The sequence below is a fragment of the Syngnathus floridae genome, chromosome 8 (assembly GCF_059516105.1).
Source record: "Syngnathus floridae isolate MCC-2025c chromosome 8, RoL_Sflo_1.0, whole genome shotgun sequence".
NCBI lineage: Eukaryota > Metazoa > Chordata > Actinopteri > Syngnathiformes > Syngnathidae > Syngnathus > Syngnathus floridae.
Window position 1 is genome coordinate 6,223,871 of NC_142420.1, and position 15,514 is coordinate 6,239,384.

Sequence of the window (15,514 nt, forward strand, 5' to 3'; positions counted from 1 at the left end):
TCAAGGCTGAGAATTGAATATTTCAAAACATTCAAGGATTGGTTGATGACATACGTTGTGCCCTATACATGATTTAGATTATGATATGAAAATGTTCAAGAGTTAATGTAGTCAAATAACACGCAGTCAAACAATCTATCCGTGAAAAGGTAATAGTTTTATTTTCAAAATATTTTGATGAAATTGGTTGGGCACGTCGGAAACATGAGACACGATAACACATACTGTACGTCAAAAGTCGGCAGGCGGGTTTTGCACAAGCTTGTCATCTAAAATCATGTTGCACATTAGTAGTAGTAGTGCAGGAATGGTATACACGCACGCACACACACGCACGCACACACACACTGGCATTCATTAGTATCATAGGAAAAGGCTTATACAGCATTCCTTTGGTGACATGTTTTTGTGGTGAGCCCCTACGATCAGAGTCAAGCAATGATGGAGGTGATTATCAGTGCTCAATTTCCTGTATGCTCTTTTGTTCATATTTCCCTCTACGAGCATGCAGCACACTGATACAGTGTTATCTACATTTACATCAAAGCTGGAAGTCAGGTGCTTACTTAATTTGGCCTGATAAATATTTTTTTCAAAGCAGGCATCAAATGAATATTTTATCAATGAATTACAATTTATTCAATTGAATGGTCGAGACAAGTCATGCTATGGACACTGCACTAGGGGAGCTTGTGTGTTACAGGCACGGTGGTGCTTTGAGCTAAATGCTATCTTTAACATGCTAAGATGACGAGGAAGCTGACGCACCAACCGAAAGTTGGATTCGTCTACAACTTTGGTACCAAACATGTCACGATTGTACCTTGACTTACGAGCCATGTATCAAATCAGTTTTACCCTTAGTCAATTTCTATTGAACCATTCCACTAAGAAATAATACACAATTTTATTGTGTCAAATGAAAAACACACCTGTATTGAATAAAAATAACATAAAATAAATGAAAAGAGAATGCAAAGAAGTAAAATGGGTTTATCAAGGATGATTACCGTATACACATACTGTAGTATATATTCATGTGTTGGATTTGCCTTTTAGGGGAGTTAGTATTTGGGCTGGTTCTGAAATGTTCAAAAATGATTACACTAGTTAAATACATTTAAGCATATGCAAAAAAAAATTGCCTAAAAGCATTCCAGTTTGTTTTTCTCAGGCTAGCTTGTATAAAGGAAAAAAAAAAAAAAATGACTCGTAATTTGAAAAACTGGGCCACTCGTAAATCAAGGCACCGCTGTATTTGTATTTATTGTCGCTACTTTACTGTTGAAGAGCTTTTCAGAAACGGAATACTAGCTTAGCGAGAGAGAATGTCATTAACTAAACACTTTTACTCATTGTACTTGCAAAGATGTGCTTCACAGCAAAAATAGCTTGATGACAAGGGTGTTCATCACCAACATTTATCAGTGCTTTGACTCATGTCTTGTATTTAAAAAAAGACTGATAGCCATCTACATGCTAAAAATGATTCAAACGCACAAATCCCATCTGGATGTGCTTAAAACCAGATCCAACACTGCATCGTGTTTCTTGTTTGGAAGTTTTTTTTAAAAAGCGCAGTGGGTTAGATCCGAGCGTAAGGCATGACCGGTTGTTCCGCACTGGGGAGAAAGAGTGACACTGGAAAGAGATGCGCTCGTTTCTTGTAACGTCGTTCTTTTGGCCCATTTCCACCAAGCAGTACAATTAGAAAGGTTATGTATTTGTAGTGTTTGCACTCTTACAAGTGATGCGTACCAAAATAGTGGACACTTTGTTTTTGTTTCAAATAAGGTTTCCCAGGACTGTGGACTTCTTCCTGCAAGTCCCTGTGTGAAAGTGCATGCAATTTTGGAGAAAAAAAATGGTAGTAAAACTCTGCTGCTATTGTGCTGATGTTGTGGCGATGTGATCTGATTGCCTGGTGTTGTGCGCAATCGTACATAATTGTGACAATAATCCCACTTTTGCTGGATCCTGTATAAAAAAGCAAAGTTGGGTAAGTCTCAGGTTCCTTCCGGTTAGTGAGCTCTGATGCACACATTGTGACACATCTACACTACAAAAAACAAACTCAAACTATCGGCAAAATACTTTTTTCCGTCTTTGCTAGCAAGCATTCATTCTCTTTAAAATCGTAATATTCTAACAAGGTTTTATAACGAGGTTTTAATTTACAATAAGAAACACCAAAAATATAAATATAATTTGTCATTGTGACTTTGTTTTTTTTCCTAACATGCTACAATGGTAGTATACAGTAAATACACTACTTTTAAGACACCACTTGAGGTTTTTGAGGATAGCTAAAAAAAAAATTCCTGCAAAGAGGAATAAATTGTCTTTTGACACTACAGAGAATTGATTTAACAATCCTGCTAAATTTGAATGGATTTAAAAAAAATTGCCAAGTATATAAAATGAGGCTCCACAATGATGACAAATCCAGCCCTCCTTTCCAGACAACCCAAGCTTGCCAAGCAAATTTTTTTTCTCTTCTATTGGCTGATCATTTTGTTTTTGCATGACTTTTTTTCCCACAGATACGGCAGTTCCCGCCTTCGGCAGGTTCTGTGCAAAAATTTCGCAACATCTCTGCGTGAGAGACTCTCAAGTTGGAGTCTGAGACATAACCGAGTTGTGCAACATGGTCCGATTACAAGCCAGATGGGGTTTTATTGATCCAAGCTGTACTGTACTACTTGGTGGAAACACGTCTTGTGTTTGTAATCCATTCGGGCTCATGCGGTGTATGTGGTGCATTTGCGCATGCTGGACCTCAGCATGAGCGTACACTCCTGGGGGACTTCGGGATTTTCAATCATGCGCTGCCACAGCCGCTGTTCCTCCCCAAATGAGTCCATCCAGTCCACTTCGTTCCCGTAACTTGTGCCTTGAGGGGACGATGAGAGAGAGGGAAAAAAAAGTCTTTATCGTGTTATGGAGTTGGGGCGATGTGATGAACACAACACAGCAGAACATTGATCAAATGTATGAATCCAGTCAATTCGATTTTTTCGAATTATAGAGGCTAACAAAGATTTTCCCGCTTTTGTAACAGTATTTTATTTTCCTTTGTTGCTTTTTGATTCAAGATGGAACCATTCTCCACTCCCCACGATCAAAAATGATTCGCCGCTTTCATTTCTGTTAGTCAACCCGTCCAATCCCGGCATTTTACATTCCCGATAATCTACTGTACTGATGGGCAAACAAACACAAATGTGTTGTTTTGCAATATTTTCTATCATATAATATGTAATAAAAATACAAATTAATAAAATAATCATTTTTTATTATTGTTAGCATTTCAACCTTGCTGTGTTGGAATTCATTAGACCAGGGCTCGGCAGACTTTTTTTCCTCAAGGGTCACATTTTCTTTGTAGAACAAACAAAAGAGCCAATAAGGCAGATGTTGTAATATAAAAATACACAGATTTTTTTTTTTTTTTTTTTAACTGTGACTTATGTCGCCCCATGGCTATATTTTGCCTATCATTCAACTGTGCCCTATTGCAGTGCTGTCACGACTCGTCCCTGGTTGTTTTATATGTAGGTTGTCATGGTTTCTGTCCACGTCTGTGTACTCGCCCCTCCCCTCCTGTGTTACCTCGCAATCGTTGTAATCTCAGTCACCTGCCTCCTGTTACCTGTCTTGTATTTAAGTCCTGTCTGTGTGTCACTCCCTGTCGGATCATTGTTAATGTCACCCTGTCTTTTTGTTCCACGGCTTTGTCGGTCAGTCCTGTTGTTGGTTTTGTTAGTGAGTTATGTCGGTTTACTGAGTCTGTTAGTTTGTTTTCTCCAATAAACCCTGGTCCAAGCTGCACTTGGTCACCCTGCTGCATTCCGATTCAGTACTGCACACACCTGTCCCGGCCCCCAGCCTGACTCCGCCCAGGAAGATATTGCTGGCCAGGGCCTCCTTGTCCCACACGGTGAGCTCCAGACACACATTGTTGAGGTCTCCTGGCTGCAAACCGCAGTATGTGAAAGTGTGATTCCAATGCGGGTTCACCGTCCGGCGCTCCACCGCTGTCTTGTGCTTGGTGGACTTTTGGCTGTCCGGGAGCAGGTAACTACACGCAGCAATATTCAACACATTGACTGATGACGTCAACCTTAATGGTAACAAGCGTGATTATTATCTCACCCTTTGACAAAAGGATCAGACGTTCCTCCAGACTTGACAGCAGTTAAATTTTTGGCTCCCTTGACTAGCAGCTCAACCATGCCCCCTTTGGGTGGCGTGAAGGTGCTCTTCTTCTTTCCTTTCAGGAAGCCTTTCTTAACTAAAGGATGACCACAGTCAGATACAGTTAGAACTCCTAATTGAATTAATGCTACAGGACGTGCTATTTAGTACTTTAATTTTTATAAAAATCCATTTATTGACTTGAAATGCATAAATTCTGATCATGTGCAAACGGATTAATACTTGACATTAGAATTAAATAAGACATTACTCAATGGTGTGTGTTGAGTTAAGATCATGGCAGCACAAAAAATGAAACTTGCATCAGAAGGCAAAATTGTGAATATACCTTGTACTTGGTCCAGAGGCAACATGAGATTTTTCTCTGCAGGAATGTACTTCAGCACCACAGTCAGTTCTCCCTTGTACTGCATGGTAGCATCGATGCCGCTCTCCAGCTGTAAAAACACGTCGGCACTTGTTCATTTGGCACATGACGGGAAAAAGTCTTTAGGAGTGGAGTGGCTACCTTGGGCTGCAGACTGAACCACTCATCTATTTGGGAATCGAACTCCCAGGAGTCAAAAGTCAGCTCTACTTCTCCCAGGAAGCTGTTGTGTCCAAAGCGGTCGTGGTGCCACACCGACACTTGCAAGGTACGTGTTTCCAGCTGCGAGTGGCTGATCACATACTACACCAATAAAGAAGACACAATTGAGTTTGAACTGAACCAAAAACAGTATATGTTGCTGAAATAAATGCACAAACCCTCAGGTTCTCGTTAAAAACGGGATTGATGGTGTTGGCTTTGATGCCTGTCTTCCTCTTGCTTTGGCGGGACATGTCCGGCAGCAGGTACGTCTTCACATAACTGTCGGGAAACATGCACGCTAACTGTTCCTTTCTGTGTGTACCAAAATATCTAATAAGATTGACTTTCTAAAAGTGTTTAATTGTCTGGTTGAAACCTCAAAAGTTGCACTAAGTTAATCTATTTGCATACAGTACTAGTGTGTGTGCGTGTGTGTGTGTGTCTCACGCATCAGTGCGTTGCCTCCTCTCGTCCCCTGTAGCCAGGTTGTGGCACTCTTTGACCAGAACATTGAGAGCGCCCGTCTTGTAGTTGTAGCTGATGTTCAACAGGATCTCGCCACTGACGCGGGCGTTGCCATAGTCACCCGTCTCGCTGTACATGCTCATCATACTGCTGATGCTACTCTGGTGGGCGCAGACAAGAGAGGCACAGGTCCATGATAGCCAAAGAGAATGAGAAAAAAGCAAAAGGGTGAGAAAAGTAGAGAAGATGTGGTCACTTTACTCATGTCCTTGTTGCTAAGAAAAGTTTGCCAGGAGGGAATCCATTTTGTAAACTTTAGAACAACCTCTTTTCAATCCTGTTATGCAGTTAAATTGAACACATTTTAAATTTGAAGGCAAAAAAGATATATTGTCTGTCTACTTGTGTTGCTCTACCATTAGTGGTCAAATAGTGTTCAGCAGTATGTATGCTTCACATCGCACTACTGATTGGAAAAAGTGGAGCTGGTGTCTTACTGTCTCAGCATCTGAGTCGGGGACATTGAGGAAGGCCCACCTCCTCTCTGAGGCAGGGGTGGAAGACTAGCAGCGAGTTAAGAAGAGAAGAAAAGACAGAAAGAATAGAACTGAGCCTTTTTGACGTGTAGAAGAGACGGAAAATAAGCACACACAATCCCCACCACCAGCACCAGCCCGTCAGGCCCCAGAGACTGGGCTGCAGAGATCGCCAGCAGCACATCCAGGAACAAGATGACACTCGGTTACCATGGCGATTATCAGAGCCAAGCTACAGAGATTATGGTTTGTCCGGTATTGGCCATGAAACCAGCACGAGCGCACATAATCAAATTGAAGGCCATTTCCTTCATCGTGTTTGCTCAATTTTGTCCATCAAATTACATTATGTCTATAAAAGTAGTTACACACTGCTATATTCTTAAAATATCTTCTCTATTACAAACTAGAACAATGTTTTTTTTTTTTTTAAATGTGTGTGGAGTGCAGGATACAGTCCAGTTTAATGTTAAATGCTTTAATGAACACTTGGGCCTACTACGCTACTGTGCAAAAACAAAAGTTTTATTCTAAAGTTTTATTCAAGCACACCCTCAATGTACTATAAGGCGTGTATATATCTCTCTGATATGACATAATAAATGTGATCATATCATAAAACAACAATGTTGAGTCAGGTATAGTGTGTGTGCAGCAGCCGAATAATGTTTGTGACGCCTTAAAGCTCCCTGTCTATTTACATAGTCAACACACACAACAGGTGTTGCACACACCCAGCGGGCATGTTTGCACTGCAGCATGAGGCTGCATAAATACACGCTTTCCCTACCATATGTGCGTTGTGCTAGTTCAAAGAGGTTACGTTGTTACCGTAGACACGGCATTGCTGAGGTGGCGTCCTGCTGTCTGACTGTGAGCTGACATCAGGGCGTCGATGTCTTCCTCTGCGTCCTGGTCGGAGAACTCCTGTAGACCATCATTGAATGTGAAGGCAGATGGAGATTGCCCCTAGGCAGTTGTGTATGTGTGTGTGTGTGTGTGTTCGCGCATTCAGCCAGCTTCCATAAAGTCAATGTGACAAGTCAGACCACCGTGTGATCATTTCTTGGTCAGTTTGGGAAGTACTGTGAGCCCCTTAGACTAGAATCGTCAACTGGCGGCCCGCGGGCCAAATTCGGACCGCCGAACCAGTCAATCTGGCGCAAGAATTGATTCCATAATTTCGAAAATATATATACATATTTCGTGATCACATTTAAGCAACTGAAAATAGCAACAACTTAGACTATAAAGGCTAAAAATGCCTTCAGTTTTGTAATTAAATGAAAATATATATGTATATAAAGAATAAATATCAAATCATAATGTTGTGCCAAAATTAGATTTTCATCTAATTTTTTTTTTTTTTATGATCCCTGGGTAAAATTCTGGCTCACTGACAAATATGGTTGATGACCCCTACCTTCTCATTCCATCCATCCAATTGTAGTGATGCCACTTACCGTCCCATTGAGACCTGGCACAGAGCGGCTTCTGAGGCTCATGGTGTCGTCACTGATTTCTGAACCTGCGGTGGAAAGGTCCATCTCGGAGCGACTGTGATCTAATTGACAGGAGAAGACCAGAATAAGCCTCCATGATAAATGGGACCTCATTAGACTGTGTCGACAGTACCGACCCGATGATACCGAAGCCTGGGATACGGAAATGGTCGGAGTGCCATGATTTCCCGCGGCTTTCTTCTCGGGCGCGCTGCCGCTGGAGTGGAAGCTGGAAACACTTTCTGCTCCGTCAGGCTACATGCAAACAAGGAAGCCTTGAAATGAAACGAATCAGTATCGTGCCGTGGTTGTGTGCGTGTGATGCGTTGGCTAACCCTGACCCTCCGGTTGCTGCTGGCGGGGGAGTATTTGTCAAGAGTTTTGGATCGTCGATCGTTGAGTACTGCAGGTGTATCTTTGCTAAGAGACACGAGTACAGAGGAAGTAGTAAAAGGTCACTTTTATTTTCAAAACTTGGTGAGGAAGAATAGCCATAATATTGCGATCATGATCAATGCTCTTCGGAATGAGCTAAGCTGACATTGACCTGCTCGAAAGATAACTTGGAGTGGAGTAAACGCTTCGCACGCTGTGAGCGTCTCCGTCTGAAGCAGATTTGATGTTGAGGCCGCCGATGCCGTTTTCTGACCTCAAGGGTCTGCTGCCCACTTTGTCCATCCTCGTCCTCCTGTCATCAACACACAAACACGTACAGACAGAGATTTGTGTTTGCAGGTAGCACACACTCATTATTCCGTTAAAATGGGATTGTCAGTTATGCAATCGATTAGATAACAAATCTCTTCGGGCTTACCCTCTCTTCCTCATTCCTTCAATAAGATGTTTGGAACTCTTGCTGGATTTTGGTGTATCAGCCCTCTCAGGACGGAGTGCCACGTTCTCCTGGGACTTTCTATCCTCTGTGGCTTGGGATAAAACACTTGATCAAGAAAAGGTGAGACAAGAAGCATATGTGTGCTGATGAAATTCACCCGCCGAGCTGCTCAGGATTGTTTGCTTAACCACGTCACTGCTCAACAGTTTGTGCTCAAAGCGCTTTGATCGCTCCTCCAGGAACCACTCGCCCGTCACCACCTTCAACTCCCTACGCACACAATGGAAACAAAAGGCTCAGGTACGAAGGAGCATCACCTAAGAGCTGTGATTGAAGTTTACGTAAGTCTAGTGGACACTCACGAGATCTTAGCACACACGTTACACCTCCACTGGCTTTGCTTTGGAGTTGAAACTCGGCACGCGTAGCACACGCGTTGCTGGCACTCGTCGCATAGCTCGCCGCGGTCGAAGATTAGGCCCAACGTTTTGAAGCAGCGGGCGCACTGACGCTCCGCCGACTCACGTGATTGCCGGGAGCCTTTGCGTTTGATCTCCAGTAGCTCGTTCTTCAACTTCCTGTTGAAGAAACAGTAGCCGAGGGAAATGAAGACAATGAATGCTGATTTTAATGCCATGCTTACGTCACCTTACGGTGAAGTACGTTTATGTGCTGTCCATCTTTGACTTCAGTTTAAAGCACTGTGAAATTTTGGTGAGGCATTTTCTGATACAAAAAGGCTCCAATCAGAAATACTTGTCAAAGCTACAATGTTCCAATCACACAGAAGAGAATCTGCAACAAAAATTCTTAAGACATGATCCTCAGTCAGGAAAAATGGAGTGCTTTCTGCAGGTCAGCATTGAGATCCTGCCCCAAGATAGCGATTGAGATCAGGATGCTGTCTGAACACTTCCATGGTCAGATGTTCCAGGCATGTCCAACCAGGAGGAGGCCAGATACTATAGGCTTGATTTTTCTGTTACTTTGCAAGGAAACGGGTTAGCCTGGCTGTTTGTCATTTCGCATGCATTTAAAAAAAGGCAGTTTGTGCCATTGTGGGCGTGGGCACACTCATTGGCTGCCAGGCATAGATAAACTATCCTGAAATTTAAGTCCTTGGTATCTGCCAAACAAATGTGAGCAGCCTCATCCCAAAGGTTCTTGGACATATAAGTACTCCACCTTTAGCGTTGTCTTCTTTTGGCCAAGATGAACTTCTATTTAGTTCTTGAATCACAGACAGATCAAATGAGATTCTCACCGTATCCTCTTCTCCTCTCGCTTCCTCAGCTTCTCGTCCTTTTGCAGCACCCTCAGGATGCTATCTCGCTCGTGCTCCAGCAGAAAGGAGAGGTTCAGGTCGTCGGCCACATCCATCGCTGACTCGAGTCTACACGTAGCCGGTGGAATCAACCGAGCGGGGAAGCCGCACGGAAATAGACGCCGACTTTTAATTCACCACACGCTTTTGTTTCCATCACAGGCATCAGCATCCTTGAAGCTTCACACAGCTTGTCTTGACCTCTGCAGATGAAACCTGTACAGCGCCACGGAAAAGGAAAAGTCAGTATCATTAGCAAGAATTAAAACCGCAATTTAATGTGTTTGCCATTTTCAGGTGTCACAAAATAGGATGATTGCCAAGGTTGTAAGGTCACATGTAATTGGTGGTGACATTTAAAATGTAACGCACACACATACGTACAGCTATTAGCTACCCTTTTCTTGGTAATGACAAGACAAGAATCTGTAATTGCAGACAATATTACATTCATTATTGTAGGGCCAAATAGCATTTTAAACTCAACGTTATAAGGACAAAAGATCATGGTCGAAATAAAATACAGTGTATCTAATAGAACGTCATCAACGGACTGAGAATAATTTTGCCATCCCGTGGGAACACTTTCTATTCGTTCTCTCCAATCTTTTCCGTCCTGCTTGGCTCCCTCCGCTTTTAGCGACATCCTCTTCCCTTCGCTCGTCTCTTCCCTTTCACGCCAATTAGGGAAGTCGTGCAGCTTCATTATCAACAATAGCTCAGCTGCTTCTTGAGTTGAGCTGCAGCTGCACTCTGATCAATGAGGAGATTTTCTTTCACCTTTAAGTTGCCGCGGAAGGAATTTCAAGTAGCAAATAAACAATAGGTAGTCTTCAATTACGCCTGATGACAGATGAATTATTCTGAAACCAAATTTAGAAAATGGTTCCCGCACTCCAGCTATACGGTGCATTCCGGATACTAGGAACTCAGCATGAGACACTGTCCTAAATATTTTGAAAGTATTGCTCTCTAAATTCCCAAAATTCACAGTGCTTCTCAAAACCCAAACACACAATGGCCCTCTAAAAGTTCTTAGTTCAGAGGTAAAACCCCTCAAAGGCTACAAATCTTTCAACTGGCAAAACCATGCTAGATTTCTATCTAACCATACTTATTTAACGTATTTTTTATTTAGCATATTTTCAAAAGTGAGCTTTGTTATTTTCATAAAAGCAGCCCCCCCCCCCCCCCCATGTAGTGATCTCATTTGATTGACACTTTTTCAGTGTTAATAAGGTGTTAATGCCATGACAGCTTACACATTGCACTTATTGCAGGTGCCGTGGTAAATCGGCATCCCTCTGACGCAGACGACTTCCTGAATAATTCACGCAGGAATCGGTGACCAATAACCAGCCAGTCATCAGCCAGTGACCCATACACACACAGGAGAGTGTTGAAAACATTAATTATGCATCAACATAAGGTCAATAATGCCCCGCTTCACAGATGCTTGATCAATTCTGCGCCAGGCCCGCTAGGCACGTTGTGTTTCCAGGGACACACGCTGGATGATTTGGTGTTGTGGCTGTGTCAACTTGCCTGAACTTAAGTTGCCCCTTAATGGCTTGTTTGCGTCCTTTCGGCCACTAATTAAAAGTAAAGAGAGGGTGGCTTCAGCATAGGAAACGAGTGCCACTCCTCCCAAAATGAGCTGCTGAAGGAGAAGCGGGGGCCACAGGAAGGGAAATAGATTTGTGATTGATTTAGTGAGCTGTGTTTGTTGATGTGATCACCATAAGGAGGACGAGGGGCGGGGGCGGGAGGTTAGACAAGGGTACTCAGCATTGACTTGAAAACATGAGTCAGTGCTGTGACCTTGAAAATGATTTGAGTCACCAAAGCCGTTTGATGCAAAATATTACCAAGAAATAGACTTTTTAAATATAGTAACCAGATTAGTTATAATTTGCCAATATTGTCCTAAGGGAATGAGAATAATCCTGTAATTTTATGAGACGTTACATTTTTCTTGAAGAAAAGTAATTGGCCAAATTATTATTATTTTTTTCAAAAAGTGGTACTGTTTTAACTTTCATGCTCGCATTGTGTGTCGTTAGGAATGTTACTTGGCATTTCCAGATTCCACAATGTGTTTAACGCTCATTTTCATTTGACATGGTGCCGTCGTCTCACTAAAAGCGGAAAAAGCAATGATTGACTCAGAACGACGACGCCAGATGAAAGCACTTAGTTCCATTCATTGCTTTGAGTTGAGTGCACCCTTGAAGCGCTTCTTGATATCAAATTAAACTTTACCTCCGATGATAAACCGACCTCCATAGGGACTTTACAACAGAAATGAGGACACATAATAAATGACATGCATCTCTCACAATAACAGCTGTGGTTTGTCAACCACTTGAGGAGCCTTTTTGCTTTCAGTGCGCGATTTTTTTTTTTCTTGACAGCATGTTTGTATGTTATTAACCCAGTTTCACAGCTTCGCCTTAGTAAGCAGCGCGCTCACCCTTGAATATTTCATCGTGCTCCTTCCTGTCTCTGCCGCACGCATTCGCAACTACTGACGAGCCAGATGCATGTCTTTATAAAAAAAAAAAAAAAAAAACTGAGTGCCTGATAATGCATCATGGCTCATGTCATGTGTGCTATTGTGGCCTTGTATCGCTGACCTCAGAGAAATAATATAGTAGATGGATGGACCACATGAAACAAAGATGATAATGTTAATAATCATAATAGTCGTGTAGTAGGAGGGGAATTGTTGGTAATCTGTCTAGTTAACTGATTGCAGATGTGATAACTGGAACAAAGTGCCGCTTTTAAAAGTGTCGTATTGATTAGTCATCAATAATAAATGTAGCAAAAGTGATAACATGTACAGTAAATGGCTGTGCATATTGGTGTTGTGTTCTTTTGCAAAGAGATTGAGAGGTGCTCCACTCGAGCCCTATCTCTCTCCATTAAACAGTTTATATCGTCATAGCAACCAATACGTTGAGATTTTTTTTGACTCAGACTGACCTTGGCGGACGCCTACACTCTTGATCATCCATCTAATTTCTACATTAAGGCACTCGACCTTTTCAATTCAGCTTTATTACATGGCGCCAGTCATTCAGTGTATTTTTCATAAAGCCAATAATGTCAGACGCCAACGAGATTAACAGAAAAGCTCCTGTCAATGGTGATATTTCTTCCAGGAAAGATTTGATAATATGACAAGAAAGTTAATTTTGTTTTTCTAGATTCTTAGGTCATTATTAAAAGGACAAAGACGCAGTCTTGTGGAAAAAAATGTTAGATTTTTCTCTGGAAATGTGCAATGACAATGTTACAAGAAAAAAGTAGTAATGTTAGGAAAATAAAATCATGCTTTTGCGCAAAAAGCCAAGACCAAACTCAAATTACATCTACAGAATAGGGTTAGGTATGGTTAGGTTAAATGTATGATTATGAAGTTGTCATCTTATGTTCTAGAAAAAAAATCCAAGATTACAAGTAGAGTTGTAATCCCAGGAGGCAAAAATGTGTTCTGGGAATCTGAAAAGTTCCATAAATCAAATCATAATCACCAATTCTACCTAGCAACAAGAGGGCATTAAAAAATGTTTTTGCCATTTGTTCATCTACTTTGCCATGGATACATTCATATGCCATCGATTAACTTAAATTTTCAAAAACTGCAACTTTTTGGAATGAAAATGAGACTTTTTTTTCATTCTGTAAATGATTCGCTTTAACTCACAACACTGCCCCCCACACACAATTTCTGGAGGTACTGCAACAAATGCTTTGTATCTGAAATCTTAGAAGCAACAAACAGAAAGAACACAGGAGAAATCAGCCTTATATGTTAAAATTCAACATCCTCTTTTCCATTTTTCTGCAATTGAGGCAGCAAATGCCGGAGCCTCGAAATTACTCTACTGCTCGTGCAATCCATACCTGGATTTTAAGACCATTGATCAAACTCAACGCGCTTAGGAAAAAAAAAAAAAAAAGAGCAAATGATCAAACCATGCATTGATCATACCCGTCGCGGGGCTGCCTGCGTTCATTCACGGTCTCGATGAAGAGGGGAGGGGGGACACGGTGTCTGGCTGAGGCTGCAGGACGCTTCGGGCTGCATACCAAGCGAGCGGGGAGGCACCGGTGTGTGGGAGGGAGGGAAACCCCGCACTATACGACACCAGCAGACGTGATGGATGCAGCAGCATCCCCCTGTAGCGCGCGCGCGCATGTACGGTTGTGTGCGCGAGAATTTGACGGACATGCCAGCCATCGTGCTGTTGCACTGACCCTGAGCTAACCCCCACATCCATAGGGAGTCCCCTGCAGGCTTTTCTCCTCCGTTTCCACTCCTTTTATTCCCTTGGTATGCACGTGCTCCACATACAGTTCTCTTCATCGTTATACAGCATTGTATTATTCGATCGAGGTCCCTGCTCGGCATCAAACAGCCTGCCAAGGAATGTATACATTTGTATATTTATTGTCAGGCGTTACTCGAGAGAAGAAGCACGGGGAGAGACAATTCTCCACATGCAGTCTTTCAAGAAAAAAAATATAAATTAATTTTTTTTTTTTCAAAATTACTTAGCATACTATATAACATTTGCTTACCAAAAATCAAATAATATTATTATTGATTTAACAATACCGTCGTTATTTCTTAATGAACTCAACACCACCGTCACGAGTTGGAAAATAATTTTGGGGACAAACAATGTTGCCTTCACATAGATAATAATTCTGAATTTTTTAATGATTTACAAATCAATACAAACAGAATTATTGTAATCATTACAAATTGAATTTAAACAAAAATTGAATATTACAAAATATATATTGGACTATTTCAATTTTAAAATGTATTTTTTTACAACATACATTTTGTGATGTTATTTTATTTTTAATTTGTTTAAATTGTGATTGTGTTTGTATTTATTTGTCAATGATTACGGCTAAATACAAACACAATTATTGTCATCATTACAAATCGAATGTAAACAAAAGGAAAATATTATGCATTGTCCATAGAAGCATCTCACAGTCACGCACGCAACTAATGACATCACTGCAACTCTTCATCCACTTGCATTCAACAGTGGATGGTTGAAAACACGAAGCTTCTGGGTGTTCAGAATGTGCTTCAGGTTTACAACAAGCCGAAATGAATTTAAGTGGCGGTGCAAAGAGTTGACACTAGAACAGAATCATCCACAGCAGCAGCAGCAGCAGCAGTCGCAGCAGCAACCGTGGCGAGAAAATGGTCTCTTTGCTGCATTGCACCTGTGCAAAGCCCCCGAACTTTCCGCGGTCCCACCGGTGACTGGCTGTGCCTCCGCGGTCGTGATCGCGCCACTCCTCTCGCCCACTCACCTTTCTACCCCCCCACCCCCCCTCCAACACACGCACACACACACACGAGAGGAACAAGTAGAAAGCAGCTGCCATATGTCAGTGACAAAACAGCAGCGCGTCATTTGACCCGTCGGGAGACACTCGTCTTACCTGGAAGGGACAGCCAGGGGTTGGAGAGAGAAGCCGGCAGGAAACCTTCGTGGGCCGGGGGACGATTCGAATCGTCCCGGTGTCGCTGACCGTGTGGGGGGTTTTGTCTTCTCGGCGCGCACTGCGAGAGTACACGTTCACTGGCAGGGTGGTTCTAGTGAGGGGGCGTGGTGAAAGTACGTGCGTGTGTGTGCGTGAGTGTGTGCGTACGTGTATGCATGTGCGCGCGTGCGTGCACGTATCTGTTTCTGCGTGCGTGTGCTTGTTTGCGCGTGTGATTGCATGATTGCGCATGTGTGCCTGTACGTGCGTGTGAGCGTGCCTGTGCGCGTGTGTGTATGTGTGTGTGTGTATGCAATAACAATAATAATAATAATATTAATAATACAACAATACTACTATATAACACTCTAATATTGTTTATGATTATGTATGCCTCACAGTGATTCCGGCTCTGGCCTGCGTGGGGTTATTCCAGGTATTCTCCCACATTCCTAAAACATGCACGGTAGACTGCTGGGACCCTCGTGAGGATTAGCGGTTCAGATGATGATGATGATGAAGAACGAATGAATATTTTTT

General features: G+C 42.3%; 1 protein-coding gene and 1 long non-coding RNA gene across 5 annotated transcripts; one reads left to right on the top strand and one right to left on the bottom strand.

The window, feature by feature from the left end:
- Nucleotides 1-138: 138 nt before the first annotated feature.
- Nucleotides 139-15,093, bottom strand: sytl5 (synaptotagmin-like 5). Of its 4 annotated transcripts, none has more exons than XM_088382800.1 (18): nucleotides 14,933-15,093; nucleotides 9,392-9,667; nucleotides 8,490-8,705; nucleotides 8,285-8,397; nucleotides 8,107-8,218; nucleotides 7,840-7,980; nucleotides 7,634-7,712; nucleotides 7,430-7,547; nucleotides 7,254-7,354; nucleotides 6,622-6,717; nucleotides 5,752-5,817; nucleotides 5,237-5,415; nucleotides 4,966-5,068; nucleotides 4,727-4,888; nucleotides 4,547-4,655; nucleotides 4,156-4,294; nucleotides 3,873-4,081; nucleotides 139-2,893 (listed from the first exon to the last, which is right to left on the bottom strand). In XM_088382800.1, the coding sequence occupies exons 2-18, from the start codon at nucleotides 9,505-9,507 to the stop codon at nucleotides 2,742-2,744; spliced, it is 2,211 nt and encodes a 736-aa protein (XP_088238926.1). In that variant the 5' UTR covers nucleotides 9,508-9,667; nucleotides 14,933-15,093; the 3' UTR covers nucleotides 139-2,741. The 4 variants fall into 4 exon arrangements, with proteins under 4 accessions (XP_088238926.1, XP_088238925.1, XP_088238924.1 ...); XM_088382799.1 differs by having other exon boundaries at nucleotides 7,628-7,712; nucleotides 8,107-8,212; nucleotides 14,933-15,092; XM_088382798.1 differs by having other exon boundaries at nucleotides 7,628-7,712; nucleotides 14,933-15,092.
- Nucleotides 5,034-12,456, top strand: LOC148394212 (uncharacterized). Its single transcript, XR_015859799.1, has 3 exons — nucleotides 5,034-5,052; nucleotides 9,421-9,693; nucleotides 10,732-12,456. It is a non-coding gene; the product is annotated as an uncharacterized LOC148394212 (long non-coding RNA).
- Nucleotides 15,094-15,514: the final 421 nt, after the last annotated feature.

What these genes read in the sequence shown, in the direction of transcription:
- sytl5 (XM_088382798.1), bottom strand. Translation starts at nt 9,507, where the DNA reads ATGGATGTGGCCGACGACCTGAACCTCTCCTTTCTGCTGGAGCACGAG. An exon ending in TGCCAGGTCTCAATGGGACG is followed by an intron (nt 6,718 to 7,253) that starts GTAAGTGGCATC and finishes GATGGTCTACAG; the next exon opens with GAGTTCTCCGACCAGGACGC. An exon ending in GCCTCTGGACCAAGTACAAG is followed by an intron (nt 4,295 to 4,546) that starts GTATATTCACAA and finishes GTCATCCTTTAG; the next exon opens with TTAAGAAAGGCTTCCTGAAA.